At 37.1% G+C, this 20,518-nt stretch overlaps 1 protein-coding gene across 13 annotated transcripts in view; it reads right to left on the bottom strand.

The window, feature by feature from the left end:
• SCLT1 (sodium channel and clathrin linker 1) overlaps nucleotides 1-20,518 on the bottom strand; it is a 265,145-nt gene that overhangs the window by 121,102 nt on the left and 123,525 nt on the right. For all 13 annotated transcript variants that reach the window (XR_014813019.1, XR_014813018.1, XR_014813020.1 and 10 more), the window contains exon 9: nucleotides 20,011-20,081. Coding sequence is in view for 5 of the 13 variants with exons in the window: in XM_084972937.1 (XP_084829063.1) it covers nucleotides 20,011-20,081 (71 nt within the window). In the remaining 8 variants the exon portion in view is untranslated. The remainder of the gene's footprint in view (nucleotides 1-20,010; nucleotides 20,082-20,518) is intronic.

The following is a 20,518-nucleotide window of genomic DNA, read 5'->3' as shown; positions in this document are numbered from 1 at the left end:
ACACATAAGGAACTGTCTGGCAATTCTTATGATTAAGCACATCTGCTCAGGGCCACTTTTCAGATGGGATAGTTTCCAAGAAACACATGAATCAAAACTAGTGATCCATGAATTCCAGATTTCCATAGCATTTTTATAAAAAAAGACAATATTATTCAAATTGGAACATGAAACATCTGAGAAAAATCTGTTATCTCAGATAAAATAAAACTATTACCTGGCAAAGGTACATATACAGTAGTCCTTCCTTATCTGTGGGAAATACGATCCAAGACTTCCAGTGGATACATGAAACTGTGGATTGGACTGAACCCTATGTATACCATGCTTTTTCCTATACATACATATCTATGGTAAAAATTAAATTGGGACTAATTTAAGAGACTAATGAGAATAACTAATAACATAATAAGATTCTAATGACAATAACTAACACCATTACGACATCATACTGTAATACAAGTTATAAGAATGTGGTCTTTCAAGATATCTTACTGTACAAATTTAATGACTTTTGCATCTTAACTAAGCCCTTATCATGCACTGCAACCTTAATTTTTGCAGTTTAAGGTGTGACAGCAAAACCAGCATGAATTTCTTTTTCCTTCTTCACAATTTCCAGATACAAGATTCATTTTTACAATCGATCTTGGTAACCTCAGTGGAAGATTTTTATATTTCTTTATTAAATAGAGAGCATTCACCTTTTCACTAAAGGCACTTTAAACTTTGGCATATCCAAATTGCCAACACCACTACTCCTGTGTTTTGGATCATTATTAAGTAAAATAAGGGTTACTTGAACACAAGCACTGCAGTACCATGAGTGATGATCTGATAACTGAGACACCACTAAGTGACGGGAAACAGTGGACAAAAGGATGATTCATGACTAGGCAGGACAAAGAAGGGCATTTCATCACACGGGACTACTAAGTGGACACATATTACTGCATGGCTGAAGAATATAAAATTTTCTAAATAATGATAGGCTAGGAAAACAGTTGTGCCCCAAAAGATTAATGGCAAAATATGTAAGTAGAAGGCTTATATAAATTAACTCAGATTTACCCCTCTAAAAAATTACAACCAACCAGCTTATTGACTTAAAAAATTTTTTTGAGCACTTGCCATGTGTCTAGCACTGTCTTAGATGACGGCAAGATAAGAATGGCTAAATTGTGTCCTACACCTTTACAGAGCTTAAACACTAACAAAGTGATTGATTTATAGAGAGTTAAGTATGTTAAAGTGTTTAAAAATACTGTGACAGATATATGTGCAGCCTAGAGCTGAGGCACAATGGAAGGCATGTTTGGTTCTACTTAGGAGGAAGAAACCATAAAGGCTCAGAAAACAATTTTCTAGAAGATATTACACTTTAGAACTGTGGAAGTTGAGATGATATTTATTAGGAAAGGGCCTGAACAATGAGAGCCAAGGTGGGGATTTATGAAATAGCACGGCTTGTTTGGGAAACTAACAACAGTTTGGGAAATTGAGATGAAGGGTGACAAGATACAGAGTTAAGCAGTCCGAGGTCAGGTCATAGAAGACTTCATGTCATACTAAGTAATTTGGATTACACCCCACAGGCATTTGCTAGCCATTGAAGGAACTGATGTGACTACATTTTATTTTTGAAAGATCATTCTAATGACAGTACAAAAAAGGAAGATGGGGAAAGGGTAAGCCAATCTGGAGGCTACCACAGAAGCTCAGATGAGATAATGGACTGAGCAAAGGCAATAATATGATGATGCAGAAGTGAATCAGAGAGATTTTTAAAAGGTTAGAGTTGAGACAAAAAAGAATTTAGGATACCTCCTACTTTTTTCAAGTAGAACTGGATGGTGCCATTTACAAATACAAAGAGAAAATTCAGGAGATATAATAATAAGCTTAGTGACTCTGACCTATCCGGGCAGAGATAACCAGAGAACCTACAAGATTTTTTAAAAATTATTTTTAATTTTTAAAAATTTTTGGAGCATAATAATGTGAGAAAAAAAGTACGTATACATGTATGTGTAACTGGGTCACCATGCTGTACAGCAGAAAATTGACAGAACACTGTAAACCAGCTATAATGGAAAAAATAAAAATCATTATACATATGAAAAAATCAAGCTACAAAATTTCATGGGGTATCATTTTTAGAGATTGTTGCAACCAGAAAAGTGCACCTGCGATAAGTCAAATTTCAACAATTCTGAGGCTGTCATATCACACATAAGCTTATTAAAGACTGTTTATAGTTGATACAGTCAGGGCACAAATGTATATGTTTCAGTTCTCAATAGATACAAAATAAAGATTGACAAGTTATAGATTTTTATATACAGACAGTATCTATGTCTACTAATGAAATCATTCTTTAGTGGTTAAAAATTTTTTAAAATAAATATTCTGATAAAGACCTTCTGATGAGAGGATAATATGGACCCCTATACAAATGCTTTAAAGTCAGCCTTAACAGTATATCCTTTTACAAAGATAATATTACTCCTGAAAGATATACACATGTGACAACAACACTTTCCATCAAAGACCTCACATAGCAGATATGAAATCTGAGCATATACAGCTAGAAAAATAATTATTTCCATAACTCAGCTAGATAGACATTATAAGCAAATATATATGACAAAAAAAAATCACCTAAAGAAAAATAGCACAAAATCTCGGTTAAAATGAATAAATGTTCAGTACAAACACAAGAAAAAAAGAGTAAAAATTTGGAGGAATGAAAGAGAGAAGTCTTCCTGGAGAAGGGAAGTTTTAATCAGATTTAGAAAATAATAGATTTTCTAAGAAACAGAACAATGATGTAAGGCAAAAACAAACCAAAAGTTTTTCCATGAGAATAACAGCAAAATGACAACTTCAGGGTTGGGAAGGACTAGGTGAATGAAGGTTTTTTGTAACTAGGCTGAGTTTTATCTGCTATGATAGGGTATCACCAGAACCTCTTGAAAAGGAAAATGATAAAGCTTTAATTAAAAGTTAATACAATTTTCATTTTTTTCACCATAACATCAGACAACAAATGAAACTAATGTTTTTGGTATAAATATAAACAAATCTAATGTTTAAAGAGTTTTTCATTTAGTTATTCTTGGCATGGTTATATAGGGCATCTCAAAACGTAAATTCTAGTAATATCAATATGCCCATCATTCAGAATCTGTCAAACTTGAAAGCAACATCCTTTTCCCTAAAAGAAGCATCTGCTTATCCTTATGTTCTTTCAAATCTGTGGCAGGAAAAACAAGCATAGTTATGTACACAACTCTGAACTGCTTAGTGCTAAGCTATGGAATATTGTCAGTAAATATTATGGCAAAGTTGCTCGTGAACAATTAAACACAAGACATTTTAGGCTTTAGAAAACCACAACCAACTTTCTTTTTTTTTTTCCCTCTTTCGTATTGAGGGATAGTTAATTTACAACATTGTGTAGTTTCAAGTGTATAGCAAAGTGATTTAGTTATACATACGTATTTTTTTTCAGATTATTTTCCATTGTTGGTTATTACAAGATATTGGGTATAGTACTTACACTATACAGTGGGTCCTTGTTGTTTACCTATTTTATACATGGCAGTGTATATATGTTAATCCTAAACTCCTAATTTATCTCTGCCATCCCCTCTGGTAACTGTAAATTTATTCTCTTTGGGTGTGGATATGTTTCTGTTTTGTAAATAAGTTCATTTGTATCATTTTCTCTAGATTGCACAAAAAGTGGTACCATATTTATCTTTCTCTCACTTACTTCTCCTAATATGGTAATCTCTAGGTCCATCCATGTTGCTACAAATGGCATTTCATTCTTTTTTATGAGTAATATTTAATTGTATGTGTGTATTTGTGTCTATATATACCTATATAGACATATATATAGACACACACACACACCATATTTTCTTATCCATTCATCAGTCGATGTAAATTTAGGTTGCCTCCTAAATTTGGATATTGTAAAAAGTGCTGCTGTGAACATAGGGGTACAAGTATTTTTTCTAACCAGGGTTTTCTCTGAATATATACCCAGGAGTAGGGGTTGAAGGACCATATGGTAACTATTTTCAGTTTCTTAGGGAATCTTTAGACTGTTCTCCACTTACACAGACTTCTCAGTCCTCTGCAATACCATTCTCCCAGTCATTCTTGATGCCTCATAATCTGTGTTGTCACCACCAATTTATCAGAATATCTCCTTCAATTTACCATACAAAACATTAAAAATCATATCCAGAATCTGACTACATCTTACCATCTCCTACTGCTACCACCACAGTCCTACAAAACATGATCATTTGCCTGGGTTACTGCAATAGCCTCGTCACTGGTGTCTTTGCTCTCATTTTTACCTTGCTAGAGTCTATATTCTTTAACTTTATTTTACTACAGATGATTTACAATGTTCTGTCAATTTCTGCTGTAAAGCGAAGTGACCCAGTCATATATATATATATATATACACACACATACAGACCCACATACATTCTTTTTCTCATAATATCTTCCATTATGTTACATTACAAGTGATTGGATACAGCTCCATGTGCTATACACCAGAAACTCATTGCTTAGCTACTCCAAATCCAACAGTTTGCATCTATAAACCCCAAACTCCCAGTCCATACCTCTCCCTCCCCAAACCCCTTGGGAACCACAAAAGTCTGTTCTCCATGTCCATGAGTTTGTTTCTGTTCTGTAAATAGGTTCATTTGGGCCATATTTTAGATTCCACATATAAGTGATATCATATGGTATTTGTCTTTCTCTTTCTGACTTGCATCACTTAGTATGAGAACCTCTAGATCCATCCATGTTGCTGCAAATGTATTTCTTTTTTTAATGGTTGAATAATATTGCATTGTGTATATGTGCCATATCTTCTTAATCCATTCATCTGTCAACGAACATTTAGGTTCCATGTCTCGGCTGTGAATAGTGCTGCAAAGAACTTTCTTTCTGAATGAAAGTTTCGTCTAGATATATGCCATTGAGTGGGATTGCTGGACCATATGGTAGTTCTATATTTATTTTCTGAGATGCCTCCATAATGTTTCCATAGTAGTTGTACTAGTTTATATTCCCACCAATAGTGTAGGAGAGTTCCCTTTTCTCCACACCCTCTCCACCAATTGTTATTTGTAGACTTATTAATGACAGCCATTCTGACCGGTGTGAGGTGGTATCCCATTGTAGTTTAGATTTGCATTTCTCTAATAATTACTAATGTTGAGAATTTTTTCATGTGCCTGTTGCCTATTCATATATCTTCTTTGGAGAAATGTCTATTTAGATCTTCTGCCCATTTCTCAATCAGGTTGTTTGGATTTTTTGCTGTTGACTTGTATGAGTTGTTTGTATATTTTAGAGATTAAGCCATTGTAAGTTGCATCATTTGAACTATTTTCTCTCATTCTGTAGGTTGTTTTTCATTTTTTTTATGGTTTGCTTTGTTGTGCAAAAGCTTGTCAGTTTGATTAGGTCCCACCAGTTTACTCTTCCTTTTATTTCTATTGCCTTGGATGACTGACCTAAGAGAACATTTGTATGGTTGGTGTCAGAGAATGTTTTGCCTCTGTTTGCTTCTAGGAGTTTTATGGTGTCTTGTCTTATGCTTAAGTCTTTAGGCCATTTTGAGTTTATTTTTGTGCAAGGTGTAAGGGTGTGTTCTAGTTTCAATGATTTACATGCATCTGTCCAGTTTTTCCAGCACCACTTGCTGAAGAGACTGTATTTTTTTCCATTTGATATTCTTGCCTCCTTTGTCAAAGATTAGTTGACCATGGTTGGGTTTATCTTTGGGCTCTCTAATATGTTCCACTGGTCTATATGTCTGTTTTTGTACCAGTACTACACTGTCTTGATTACTATATCTTTGTAATATTATCTGCAGTCTGGGAATGCTGTTATGTCTCCTGTTTTTTTTTTTTTCCCCCCTCAGGACTGCTTTGGGAATTCGAGTTTTTTTTTTAATGGTTCCATATAAATTTTTGGATTGTTTTTTCTAGTTTTGTGAAAAATGTCATGGGTAATTTGATAGGGATTATATTAAATGAGTAGACTGCTTTGGGTAGAATGGCCATTTTAATGATACTAAGTCTTCCCATCCAGGCACATGGGATATCTTTCCATTTCTTTCCATTCTTCTTTAATTTCTTGATTAATGTTTTATAGTTCCCATCATGTAAGTCTTTCACCTCCTTGGTCAGGTTTATTCCTAGGTATTTAAATTTTGGGGGGGTGAGATTTTTAAAGGTATTATATTTTTATATTTCTTCTAATATTTCATTTTTAGTATACAAAAATGCAACTGATTCCTGAATGTTAATCTTGTATCCTGCTACTTTGCTGAATTCGTGGATCAGATCGAGTAGTCTTTGTGTGGAGTCCTTACGGTTTTCTATATAAAGTATCATGTCATCTGCATAGAGTGACAGTTTTACCTCTTCTCTTCCAAACTGGATACCTGTTATTTCTTTTGTTTGTCTGATTGCTGTGGCTAAGTTTTCCAATACTACGTTGAATAGAAGTGTTCAGAGTGGTGGGCATTCTTGTCTTGTCCCAGATTTTAGCAGGATGGCTTTCATTTTTTGTCCATTGAGTACTACACTGTCTGTGGGTTCATCATAAATGGCTTTTATTATGTTTAGGTATGTTCCCTCTATCCCCACTTTGGTAAGAGTTCTTATCATAAATGGATGTTGGATATTTGTCAGATGCTGCATCTCTTGAGATGATCCTGTGGTTTTTTACTTTTCTTTTGTTAATGTGGTGTATGACATTGGTTTGTGTATGTTGAACCATTCTTGTGAACTTGGGATGAAACACACTTAGTCGTGGTGGGTGATCTTTTTTATGTGTTGTTGGATTGGGACGGCTGAAATTTTGTTGAGAATTTTTGCATCTATATTCATCAAAGATTCTGGCCTATAATTTTCTTTTTTGATAGTATCTTTGTCTGGTTTTGGTATTAGGGTAATGGTAGCTTCATAGAATGTCTTTGGGAGTGTTCCTTCTTCAACCTTTTGGAGAAGTTTAAGAAGGATGGGTATAAATTCTTCTCTGTATGTTTGATAGAATTCACCTGTGAAGCCACCTGGTCCTGGACTTTTGTTTGTAGGAAGTGTTTTTATTACATATTCAATTTCATTTCTAGTGATCAGTCTGTTGAAATGATCTATTTCTTGATTCAGTTTTGGCAGGCTGTAGGTCTCTAGAAAGTTGTCCATTTCTTCTAGGTTGTCAATTTTGTTGGCATATAAACTGTTCATGGTATTGTTATTTTTTTTTTATTTCTGCAGTATCTGCTGAGATTTCCTTTTTCATCTTATTTATTTGGGTTATCTCTCTTTTTCTTGGTTAGTTTGGCCAGAGGTTTGCCAGTTTTGTTTACCCTTTCAACGAACCAGCTCTTTGTTTTATTGATTTTTTTCTATTGATTTTTTGAATCTGTATTTTTATCGATTTCCTTTCTGATCCTTATGATTTTCTTCCTTCAGCTGACTTTAGGTCTGGTTTGTTCTTTTTTTTTTTTTTTTTTTCTTTTCCAGGGCTACACCTACAGCATATGGAGGTTCCCAGGCTAGGGGTCTAATCAGAGCTATGGCTGCAGGCCTATGTCAGAGCCACAGCAATGCAAGATCCGAGCCATGTCTGTGACCTACACCTCTGCTCATGGCAATGCCAGATCCTTAACCCCCTGAGTGAGGACAGGGATTGAATCCACAACCCCATGTTTCCTAGTCGGATTCGTTAACCACTGAGCCACTCCCTGTTCTTCTTTTTCTACTTCTTTTGGGTGGTAGGTTAAGATGCTGAGATTCTTCTTTTTTAAGGAAGGCCTGTATTATTATGAGCCTCCCTCTAAGAACTGCTTTCACAACATTCCACGGATTTTTCAATAGCTGTGTTTTCATTGTCATTTGTCTTGAGTATTTTTTAATTTCTTTCTTGATTTCCTTGTTGACCCATTGGCTTTTTACTTGCATGTTGTTTCATCTGCATGTAGTCAAGTTTTTTTTTTGTTTCATTTCTTTTTTTTTTTTTTTTTTTCATTTCTGTTCCTGTGGTTGATTTCTAGTTTCATTCCATTGGGGTCAGAGAAGATGTATGAAATAATTTCTTCTTGACTTTGTTTCTATACTCTTGACTTTGCACCAGTTTTGTGCCCCATAATGTGGTCAATCATTGAGAATTTCCATGTGCACTTGAAAGGAACGTATATTCTGGGTTTTTTGGATGTAATGTCCTGAAAATATCAATTAAGTCTAACTGTTTTATTGTGTTATTTAGCATCTGTTGCCTTATTGATTTCCTTCTAGAGAATCTGTTCATTGATGTCAGTAGGGTGTTAAAACTCCTACTATTATTGTATTCCTATCAATTTCTGAGCCTATTTTTAATATGGCAGAGTGAAAAATCCCATTAAAATATAAGTCAGAGCATATTAATATATTAAAACCCATTCCTGTTTCATCCACAATAAAAACCAAAGTCCCCACAATCGCTTACAAGGCCCCATATCACCCCACCTCCCAGCTCTTTAACATTTCTAATTCATCTCCTACTACTCTCATTTCCTTGTTCCAGATATACTGGTATAAGAAACTGTAAAAATGCCCAAAAATCTTCTCTCTATAGATCCCTATCTTTACAACATGATGTTGAAAATCTTTTCATCAAGAGGGGTATCTTTTTCCCTATCGTTTGAATTTGGGTTGACCAGCTGACTTGATTTATTTACCATGAGTAATTACCAAATAAGATTCAAGGGAGGCTTGAAAAGTATTTGTACACTAAGATGTGCTCTCTTGTTATTCTGGGGAACGCTACCATGGCCAAGTGAAGACATAAGATCTGCCTTTTTGACTGGGTGAAGAGACTGCCAATTACCAGACAGGTTTACTGTTTATTTATTTATTTATTTTTGTCTTTTTGTCTTTTTAGGGCTGCACCCACGGCACATGGAGGTTCCCAGGCCAGGGGTTCAATTGGAGCTATAGCCACAGGCCTATACCAGAGCAACAGTGCCACAGCAACATGGGATCCGAGCTGTGTCTGTGACCTACACCACAGCTCATGGCAACACTGGATCCTTAACCCACTGAGTGAGGCCAGGGATCAAGCCCACGTCATCATTATCCACTGAGCCAGGAACTCCAGGTTTACCATTTAGATTTCAGTTGGCTAGAGATAAGCAGGCAAGTTCTGTAGATATCAGCCATGCAGCTCCAGGACAGAAAACCTGCTCTACTGTCTCCCAAATCATAATCTAAATACATTAGTGTTTTGAGTCACTACATTTTACAATGGTTTATTACTCAGCAATAGATAAGAGGAATCTAGCTTCTTTGCTATTCCTTAAGCACATTTCCACCCCTGGTGAGTTCTTTACTCTGAACATTCTTTGCATTGTTCATGGTAACATCCCCATATTGCATGGATAATCTGTTCATATCCCTCAAGTTTTTGTTCCAATCTCAACCTCTCAGTGAATATTCTATTCTATTCAACATCTCTCTGAATATTTTATTAAAAATTGCAACCCCACCATTGCCCCTGCACTCCAGATCTCTCATCCTGATCTTGTTTTGTTTTTCTGTAGCACTTATTGCCTCTTAACATACTGAGATATTGTGTTTGTTTACTGTATGCCTGCTCCTGATAGATGAAAATTCCCAAAGAAGGGAGGTCTTCAACTGTACTGCACACTGATATGCCCCATGTGTAGAGACTGGCACACAGTAAGCTTGCTAAATATTTACTGAATAAGTAAATGGATTAACTGTTTTAGAGATGTCTTTTAGATCAACTTGTTAATCATATTAAGTTACACTTTCTATATCTATCAGTCACTTAAATATAAAATCTTTTTGTTGTTGTTGTTATTGTTTTCTTTTATGGCCACATCCACCAGTATAGATAAATTCTTGGGCTAGGGATTGAATCTGAGATGCACCTTCAACCTACACTGCAGCTGTGGCTATACCAGATCCTTTAACCCACTGAGCCTGACTGGGGATTGAACCCTTGCCTCCACAGTGACCCAAGCCACAGCTGTCAGATTCTTAACCCACTGTACCATGTCAGAAACTCTTAAAGAGTTAAAATCTACTATGACAATGGACATCTTATGCTATGCCTTATATTTCTATCAGTTTATGATTTAATATCTAGTATTTTTATCATAAACAATTTTAAAAGAAAGTTTAAAAGAAAGTGTAACAAAACATTCAACCAAGTTGGCCTTTCTTTTAAATGTCTTAAATTAGGTAAGTTTCACTTTAATTTCTTTAACGGTATTAAAATTTTGTTTAATAATAGTACACAAAAATAATAACTAAGACTGAATTAGGGCTATTATATATTTACTTTTTTAATACTGTTCTAATTGTAATGTTCAATTAATAGGTAGCCTATAAAGGAACTATTAAATATTCTATTAAAGATGAAAAGTAGGGGAGGACACGATGGCGGAGGAGTAGGGGGACACGCTCGCCCTCTCCCACAAACACAACAAAAAAAGCACATCTACAGAAGAAATGACTCGCACAGAACAGCAACCAATCGCTGGCAGAGGAACCTAGACTCCAATAATGGCAAGAAGTTCGTGACATTACTGTGCAGAACAGGAGAAAAGAGGAGAGTGAGAGAAGGTGAATCCGAGTGGGACGGGCGCTCCCGAAAGGGAACTGCGGAGGAGAAAGGGATCCCACACCCTGGAAAGTCACCTACACGGGGGAAAGATCAAACGAACCGGAGGAATCTCCAGATGCAGAGAAGAGGGTAGCACTAAGTTGGAGTACGGAAAAGCCGATCAAGAACCGAACGGACCATCTGAACTATGGGCACAGTCACCAAAAATTGAGACGCCTGGGTGGGGGCTGGGCACTGAATCCTCGGCTCCAGAGGTTAGTTCCTGGGAAAGGGCTGGGGGACGCCTGGGTGGGGGCTGGGCACTGAGACCTTGGCTCCAGAGGTTAGTCCGAGAGAACGGGTTGGGGGGCGGGGTGGAGCGGAAACTGCTTGGGAGGTCTAGAAACCATTTGATGGGGCAGAGACTGCTTGGGAGACTAGAAAACAAAGCTGTCGCAGAGGAAGGGAGCAATACTCTAGGGGCGGGGAAGTGGAAAGCCGCATCAGAGGGAACCTGGGAGAAGAGCCTGGTCTGTGCTCCTGCTGGGGAGGGGAGAGAAGAAGGGGTGGGTCCCCATAGAATACCCCCCATGTCACAGCAAGCTTACAGGCCCACTAGCTAGCTGAAAGCTGTGCTTCCCAATGCATCCCCTCCCCCCACCCCCACCACTCCCTACGCCCTGGGGCTGCCTGCCATCTGGGAGGGCAGGCCTCAACAATTGCCTGAAGCCTACCACCACAGGGGCTGTCCCTGCACAGGCCTGCTTGCCCTTTGGAGGGGCTACACTTCCACAGAGCAGCACCAAACACCACCAGCCCCCGAGAAAAGGCCTGCAGCCCAGAAAAGCTGCAACAAGCCTAGCCAGGCCGTGAATAGATCTGTCTAATTCTCGGAGGGATTTTCTGAGTCGGGCTGCCCCGGGGAGGAGCCTCTTGGGTTTCCAATGGCCCTGCTACCTGCCCAAGCCCCCAGGGGGTGCCCCACTCCTGCGGAATAGCTGCTCAGCACCACCAGCCCCCTGGAAGAGCCCCTGCAGCCCAGAAAAGCTGCAACAAGCTCGGCCAGACTGTGAAAAGACCCGCCTACATTCTCAGGCCGTCCTTCTGAGTTGGGCTGCCCTAGGGAAGAGCCTCTTAGGTTCTCAGTGACCCAGATAGCTGCTCCAGCCCCCAGGGGGTGCTGCACTCCTGAGGAATAGCTGCCCAACACCACCAACCCCCTGCAAGAACCCCACAGCCTAAAAACACCAGAGCAAGCTCTGCATGACCAAGTGAAATCTGCTACCATCGTGGTGTGGACCTCCCAGTCCTGTCTGCCCTCAGGAAGTCCTCCTTTGCTTCAAAGAAACACTGTTAGCCCCATCAACACTCCAGAAAAGCCACACTGCCTCAAAAAAGATTGACCAACAACGCCAGCCCTCAGGAAATATTCCACGGCAGTGACAAGGCAAACACTGCCCAATAACGGAGAGTACAACTCCCTCAGGAGAAAGAAAACAACAAGCAAGATGAAGAAGCTGAGAAACCACCCCCAGTCAAACCAACAGGAGAACTCACCTAAAACAGTCAACAATGAAACAGATCTCTGCAGTCAGACAGACCTGGAGTTCAAAAGAGAAATAGTGAAAATACTGAAGGAATTAAGAGAAGATATGAACAGTAATGCAGATACCCTCAGAAAGGAACTAGAAAATATAAGGAGGAGCCAAGAAAAACTAGAACATTCATTTGCAGAGATGCAAACTGAACTAGGGGCAGTAAAAACCAGAATGAATACTGCAGAAGAACGAATCAGTGATATGGAAGATAGAATAATGGAAATCACTCAATCCGGTCAACAGACAGAAAACCGAATCAAAAAACTGGAAAGCAATATAAGAGACCTATGGGATAATATAAGGCAGGCCAATCTACGCATAATAGGAATTCCAGAAGGAGTAGAAAAAGATAAGGGGATGGAAAATATATTTGAAGAAATTATCGATGGAAACTTCCCAAATCTAAAGGATACTGGGTTCAAGATACAAGAAGCACAGAGGGCCCCAAACAAACTGAACCCAAACAGACCCACACCAAGACACATCATAATAAAAATGGCAAAAGTTAGTGATAAAGAGAGGATCCTAAAGGCAGCAAGAGAAAACCAGAATGTTACCTACAAGGGAACCCCCATAAGAATATCAGCTGATTTCTCTACAGAAACACTACAGGCCAGGAGGGAATGGCAAGAGATATTTAAAGTGCTCAAAGGAAAAAATACGCAACCTAGAATACTCTATCCAGCAAGAATATCATTTAAAATAGAAGGGGAAATAAAAATTTTTTCCAACAAACAAAAACTTAAAGAATACAGCAACACAAAACCCAGGTTAAAGGAAATGTTGAAAGGGCTTCTCTAAACCAAAAAGAAAGGAAGGAAAGGGAAGAAAAAAGAAAAGAAAAGAAAAAAAAAAGAAGAGGAAGAACTAGGACTGAGAAAACTGCAATCAGAGAGCAGTCACTCAAATAAGCCAGCATACAGATTTAATCATGAACATGCTTCAAACAAAATAAAATTAAAAAGAAAAAAATAAAAAAGAGTCATCAAAACCATAAAATGTGGGCAAGGGATGTTAGGAAGTAAATAACCCTTTTTGTTTGTTTGTTTGTATGTTTCTCTTCTTAATTTTAATATAGTAATGAAGTGTTTGAACTTACAGGACCATCAGGCTAAAACACACAATTATGGGAAGGGGTTAGCATACTTAAAAATCAGGGCAACCACAAGCCAAAAGCAAATACTGCATTTGCAAAAAATGAAAAAAAAAATACACTCAAGCAGATAATAACAGGAGACCATCCAACCAAAAAAAAAAAAAAAAAAAAAAAAAAGAAAGGAAGAAAGGAGAAGCATAGAATCAACTGGAACACGAGGTTCAAATGGCAATAAATAATCATCTATCAATTATCACCTTAAATGTCAATGGACTGAATGCCCCAATCAAAAGACACAGAGCGGCTGAGTGGATAAAAAGGCAAAAACCTTCACTATGCTGCCTACAAGAAACTCACCTTAGGACAAAAGATACATATAGATTGAAAGTGAAAGGGTGGGGAAAAATACTTCACGCCAATAGACATGACAGAAAAGCAGGAGTTGCAACACTCATATCAGACAAAATAGACTTTAAAACAAAAGACATAAAGAAAGACAAAGAAGGACACTACTTAATGATTAAGGGATCCATCCAAGGAGAGGATGTTACTATCGTCAACATATATGCCCCAAATACAGGAGCACCCAGATACATACAACAAATATTAACAGACATAAAGGGAGATATTGATGAGAATACAATCATAGTAGGAGACCTTAATACCCCCCTCACATCAATGGACAGATCCTCTAGACAGAAAACCAATAAAGCAACAGAGATCCTAAAGGAAACAATAGAAAAGTTAGACTTAATTGATATCTTCAGGACACTACATCCAAAAAAAGCAGAATACACATTCTTCTCAAATGCTCATGGAACATTCTCAAGAATCAACCACATATTGGGACACAAAGCGAATCTCAATAAATTTAGGAGCGTAGAAATTATCTCAAGTATCTTCTCTGACCACAATGCCATGAAATTAGAAACGAACCATGGGAAAAGGAAAGAGAAAAAACCTACTACATGGAGACTAAACAACATGCTACTAAAAAACCAATGGGTCAATGAGGAAATCAAGAAGGAAATTAAAAACTACCTTGAAACAAATGATAATGAAGACACAACCTCTCCAAATCTATGGGATGCTGCGAAAGCAGTGCTCAGAGGGAAATTTATAGCAATACAGGCCTTTCTCAAAAAAGAAGAAAGATCCCAAATGGACAACTTATCCCTCCACCTAAACGAATTAGAAAAAGAAGAACAAAAAAGTCCTAAAGTCAGCAGAAGGAAGGAAATTATAAAGATCAAAGAAGAAATCAATAAAATAGAGACTCAAAAAACAATAGAGAAAACTAATAAAACCAAGAGCTGGTTCTTTGAAAAGGTGAACAAAATTGACAAACCTCTGGCCAGACTCACTAAAAAGAGGAGAGAAAGAACCCAAATCACCAAAATTATAAATGAAAAAGGAGAAATCACAACGGATACAGCAGAAATACAAAAAACCATAAGAGAATACTATGAACAACTATACGGCAACAAGTTTGACAATCTGGAAGAAATGGACAATTTTCTAGAATCTTACAGCCTGCCAAAACTGAATCAAGTAGAAACAGACCAACTGTAAAGACCGATCACTAGAAATGAAATTGATGAGGTCATAAAATCACTCCCTACAAATAAAAGTCCAGGACCAGATGGCTTCACAGGTGAATTCTATCAAACATATAAAGAGGAATTGGTGCCCATCCTCCTCAAACTCTTTCAAAAGGTTGAAGAAGAAGGAATACTCCCAAAGACATTCTATGAGGCCACCATCACCCTCATTCCAAAACCAGACAGAGATACCACCAAAAAAGAAAACTATCGCCCAATATCATTGATGAATATAGATGCAAAAATTCTCAACAAAATCTTAGCCAACCGAATCCAACAACATACCAAAAAAATTATACACCATGACCAGGTTGGGTTCATCCCAGGTTCACAAGGATGGTTCAACATACACAAATCAATCAGCATCATACACCACATTAACAAAAAAAAAAGTCAAAAATCATATGATCATCTCAATAGACACAGAAAAAGCATCTGACAAAGTCCAACATCCATTCATGATCAAGACCCTCGCCAAAGTGGGTATAGAGGGAACATTCCTGAATATAATCAAAGCCATTTATGAGAAACCCACAGCAAATATAATCCTCAATGGGGAAAAACTGAAAGCCTTCTCACTCAAATCTGGAACAAGACAGGGATGCCCACTCTCACCACTGTTCTTCAACATAGTTTTGGAAGTCCTGGCCACAGCAATTAGACAAACAAAGAAATAAAAGGCACCCATATAGGAAGAGAAGAGATCAAACTGTCACTGTATGCAGATGACATGATACTATACACAGAAAACCCTAAGGACTCAACCCCAAAACTCCTTGAACTGATTAATAAATTCAGCAAAGTAGCAGGATATAAGATTAACATTCAGAAATCAGTCGCATTTCTGTATACCAGCAATGAAATATTAGAAAAGGAATACAAAAATACGATACCTTTTAAAATTGTACCTCACAAAATCAAATACCTCGGAATACACCTGACCAAGGAGGTAAAGGACCTGTATGCCAAGAACTATAAAACTTTAACCAAAGAAATCAAAGAAGATGTAAAGAAATGGAAAGATATTCCATGTTCCTGGATTGGAAAAATCAATATTATAAAAATGGCCATACTACCCAAGGCAATCTACAGATTCAATGCAATCCCTATTAAATTACCCATGACATTTTTCACAGAACTAGAACAAACAATCCAAACATTTATATGGAACTGCAAAAGACCCAGAATCGCCAAAGCAATCCTGAGAAACAAAAACCAAGCAGGAGGCATCACTCTCCCAGACTTCAAGAAATACTACAAAGCCACAGTCATCAAAACAGTGTGGTACTGGTACCAAAACAGACAGACAGACCAATGCAACAGAATAGAGAATCCGGAAATAAACCCTGACACCTATGGTCAATTCATCTTTGACAAGGGAGGCAAGAACATAAAATGCGAAAAAGAAAGTCTATTCAGCAAGCATTGCTGGGAATCCTGGACAGCTGTATGCAAAGCAATTGAACTAGAACACACCCTCACACCATGCACAAAAATAAACTCCAAATGGCTGAAAGACTTAAATATACGACAGGACACCATCAAACTCCTAGAAGAAAACATAGGCAAAACACTCTCTGACATCAACATCATGAATATTTTCTTAGGTCAGTCTCCCAAAGCAACAGAAATAAGAGCAAAAATAAACCCATGGGACCTCATCAAACCGAAAAGCTTTTGCACAGCAAAGGAAACCCAAAAGAAAACAAAAAGACAACTTACAGAATGGGAGAAAACAGTTTCAAATGATGCAACTGACAAGGGCTTAATCTCTAGTAGAATATATAAACAACTTATACAACCCAACAGCAAAAAAACCAATCAATCAATGGAAAAATGGGCAAAAGACCTGAATAGACATTTCTCCAAAGAAGATATACAGATGGCCAACAAACACATGAAAAAATGCTCAACATCGCTGATCATAAGAGAAATGCAAATCAAAACTACCATGAGATATCACCTCACACCAGTCAGAATGGCCATCATTAATAAATCCACAAGTAACAAGTGCTGGAGGGGCTGTGGAGAAAAGGGAACCCTCCTGCACTGTTGGTGGGAATGTCAACTGGTACAGCCACTATGGAGAACAGTTTGGAGATACCTTAGAAATCAATACATAGAACTTCCATATGATCCCGCAATCCCACTCTTGGGCATCTATCTGGCCAAAACTCCACTTAAAAGAGACACATGCACCCGCATGTTCATTGCAGCACTATTCACAATAGCCAGGACATGGAAACAACCCAAATGTCCATCGACAGATGACTGGATTCGGAAGAAGTGATATATATACACAATGGAATACTACTCAGCCATAAAAAAGAATGACATAATGCCATTTGCAGCAACATGGATGGAGCTAGAGAATTTCATCCTGAGTGAAATGAGCCAGAAAGACAAAGGCAAATACCATATGATATTACTTATAACTGGAATCTAATATCCAGCACAAACGAACATCTCCTCAGAAAAGAAAATCATGGACTTGGAGAATAGACTTGTGGCTGCCTGACTGGAGGGGGAGGGAGTGGGAGGGAACGGGAGCTTGGGCTTATCAGACACAACTTAGAATAGATTTACAAGGAGATCCTGCTGAACAGCATTGAGAACTTTGTCTAGATACTCATGTTGCAACAGAAGAAAGGGTGGGGGAAAAAATGTAATTGTAATGTATACATGTAGGGATAACCTGACCCCCTTGCTGTACAGTGGGAAAATTAAAAAAAAAAAAGATGAAAAGTAAATAACATTGGAAAGTGAATAAGAATTTAACTAATAAATACAGCACAACCATATAATAATATACTAAATAATATTATGGTCCATGATATTGATATGATGTTCATATTACCAATAAGTAAAAAAAACAAGGGTTTTAGACAGAATGTATATCATCTCATTTTTAACAAAAATATTTAAATACATAAATCTAAGTTATAAACTTAAAGACTTAAATAATGGAACTATGTGATTTTCATCTTCCACTTAAGTTGTATAATAAAGAATTTGGTCTTTGTCTAAGTTTCTAGGATGGAGCATGTAAACCCTTGGAATTTCCCAAGTAGAGCAGTATATTTATTATTCATGGTAGGATCTTGGGACCATACCTGAGTTTATGCTAATGAAATACCTCAGAGTAGGTCCTTAGAAAGTTTCAGGATGGGATCAGGTCTATGTTGAGAAGATCAACCATGTAATTAGAAGGTTGAAGCTTTGAGCCTTGCACTACAGGGCTAACTCCTGACCCTCAAGGACTGGGAGAAGTCTGGAGATTAAGTTCAATCAAGTGATCAATGATACATCCAACCAGTCAAAACACTTAAAATTCAGAAGTTTACTTATATAGGGTTTTATTGTATGTTGCGGTCACTACAAAAACATTTAATTTTAACATATATCGTTTATATTTAATAGAAATCATATGCACATAATAAACCCAAATAAAAACTCAAGACACTGAGGCTTAGGTGAGCTCCTTGGTTGGTGAAAATAAGACATGTCAGGAGGATAGTACATACCCTGATTCCATGGGCAGAGGACATGGAAGCTCTGCTTTTGGGACCTTCCTAGATTTCACCCAGTATGTCTATTTGTTCTGGCTAGTTCTGATTTATGTCCTTTATAACAAAATTTCAATCATAAGTATGGTGCTTTTCTGAGTTCTCAGAGTCATTTTAAGATAACTATTGAGCCTGGGCGGGGGATAGTTAGTGGCAACACCATATTTGTATTCAATTGGTCAGAGGTGTGAGTGGCCTGGGGACCCCTGAATTGGGGGCTGATGTTTGAGTTAAGTGTAGTCACACTGGGCACTGTGCTCTTAACCTGTGGAGTCTGTATTAATTTACTGCCAGGATTGTATTGCAATTTGACATACTTTCATACTATCTAAAGTTTTTTTTATAATGGAATTATATTACTTTCGTAATTTAACAAACTATTTTAATTTTGAAAAAGTAGGAATAAGATCTTGCAATTAAATAAATCATTACTATTTTAAACTGCAAAATCAAAAACATTGGAAGAAATAAGAAGGACCACATAAGAGATCACAAGTAAAAATGCTAGGGGAAAAGAAGATAAATTCATTAAATTAAATTTTAAAGCTCATGAAATTAATAAAAATATAAAAAGTGATATATAAAATTTCATAAAGCAAGTTATTTCTTTAAAAAACCAATATATTATTTTGCAGGATACATGACGGTAGGAAAGCAAAATAAATAGCAAGGTTCATTTAACAAACTAATATTTTTGTAAAATATAAATTTACATTACAATTTAAAGGTATTTCGACATGACAGCATTATAGCACAAACCCTTATATGACTATGCTTCTGAATTTTAAATATTATCGAGGAATAAAAAGTAAAAAAAGAATATTTTTGGTCATTTAGAGCTTTTCCTGTGAAGTGTATAAATGTAATAATTATTAAACAACTGTATACTTACAGTATTAAGTTGCCTGATTTTCTAAAACCCCTTATGGCTGCCTTCTCCTCCCCTTCCATCTCAGTTTCCTCTCCTCCACTGGTGGTCCCTGGTATTACCTCTAAATAAGCTATGTGCTTTGGAAGTCTTAGGGTCTGCTTAGGGGAGAATCCAAAGAAAGGTGCGTATAGAAGAATTTTTTAAGGGAACTTATTTTCTTCCATAAGCACTGGTTTTCTCATCATGGAACATGTCCGTGCATATATATTAAAATATATTAAAGTTGTCTCCTGAGCAATAATTCTTTTTTTTTTTTTTTTCGGCTGTGCCTGTGGTGTGTGAAAGTTCGTAGGTCAGGGATTGATCCTGGGCCACAACAGTAACCTGAGCCTGCAGTGACAATGCCAGTTCCTTAACATTCTGTACCACCAGGGAACTCCCCTAATAGTTTTGATTTAGAACTCTTCTTGTCTCAAAAGGTGATATATACAAAAAACTACTAACAAAAACTTTAAACAGACAGAAAAAACACTCACTCAGGGAAAAAATTATGACATCATCACTTCCCTTGATGAAAATAATTATTAACAAAAATAATAAAAGTCATCTTTGAACATACCTAAGTTGTTTTCGGAGTTGCTCAATCTCCACATTTTGTTCAGTTACAGCTCTCAGAAAATGTTGATTAGTCTGCCACAAGAAAAAAAAATTCAATATTAAAATATTTAAAATTATATCTTAAAAGACTAATTAAAGGGTATATAAACAGACAAAAATGAAATGAGTCATAATAATGATTATATTTTTTGATAGTAAATATAACCCTGGCCATTTTTTCCTGCCTTTATTACCTCAGTGGACACCCACTCCACTTCAGACTACCTGCATCCACATTTTTGTGCCTTCTGTTTTTTTTTTCCTGGTCTTTTGAGCCTCTTTTGTTCACCTAACAGAAGGTGACAGGTGGTACAAAATTCATGCCCCCAGCCTATGCTGAAAGAACCAAAAAAATGACTGAAGGAAATTGGTATGCAAAAACTCCAAACTCTTGTGCCCCATGGTGGAATAACTCTGAGCCTATTTCTAAATTGACTTCCAGAGTTTATCAGTGGGATTAAGTTTCAGTT

Source organism: Sus scrofa, chromosome 8 (assembly GCF_054392235.1).
Source record: "Sus scrofa isolate SSC_HxYL_T2T_F1_AM1 chromosome 8, Sscrofa_HxYL_maternal_Yorkshire_Landrace_v2.0, whole genome shotgun sequence".
Taxonomy (NCBI): Eukaryota; Metazoa; Chordata; class Mammalia; order Artiodactyla; family Suidae; genus Sus; species Sus scrofa.
Note: the sequence above shows the minus strand (reverse complement) of the source record. Positions and strands in the feature narration are given on the sequence as shown.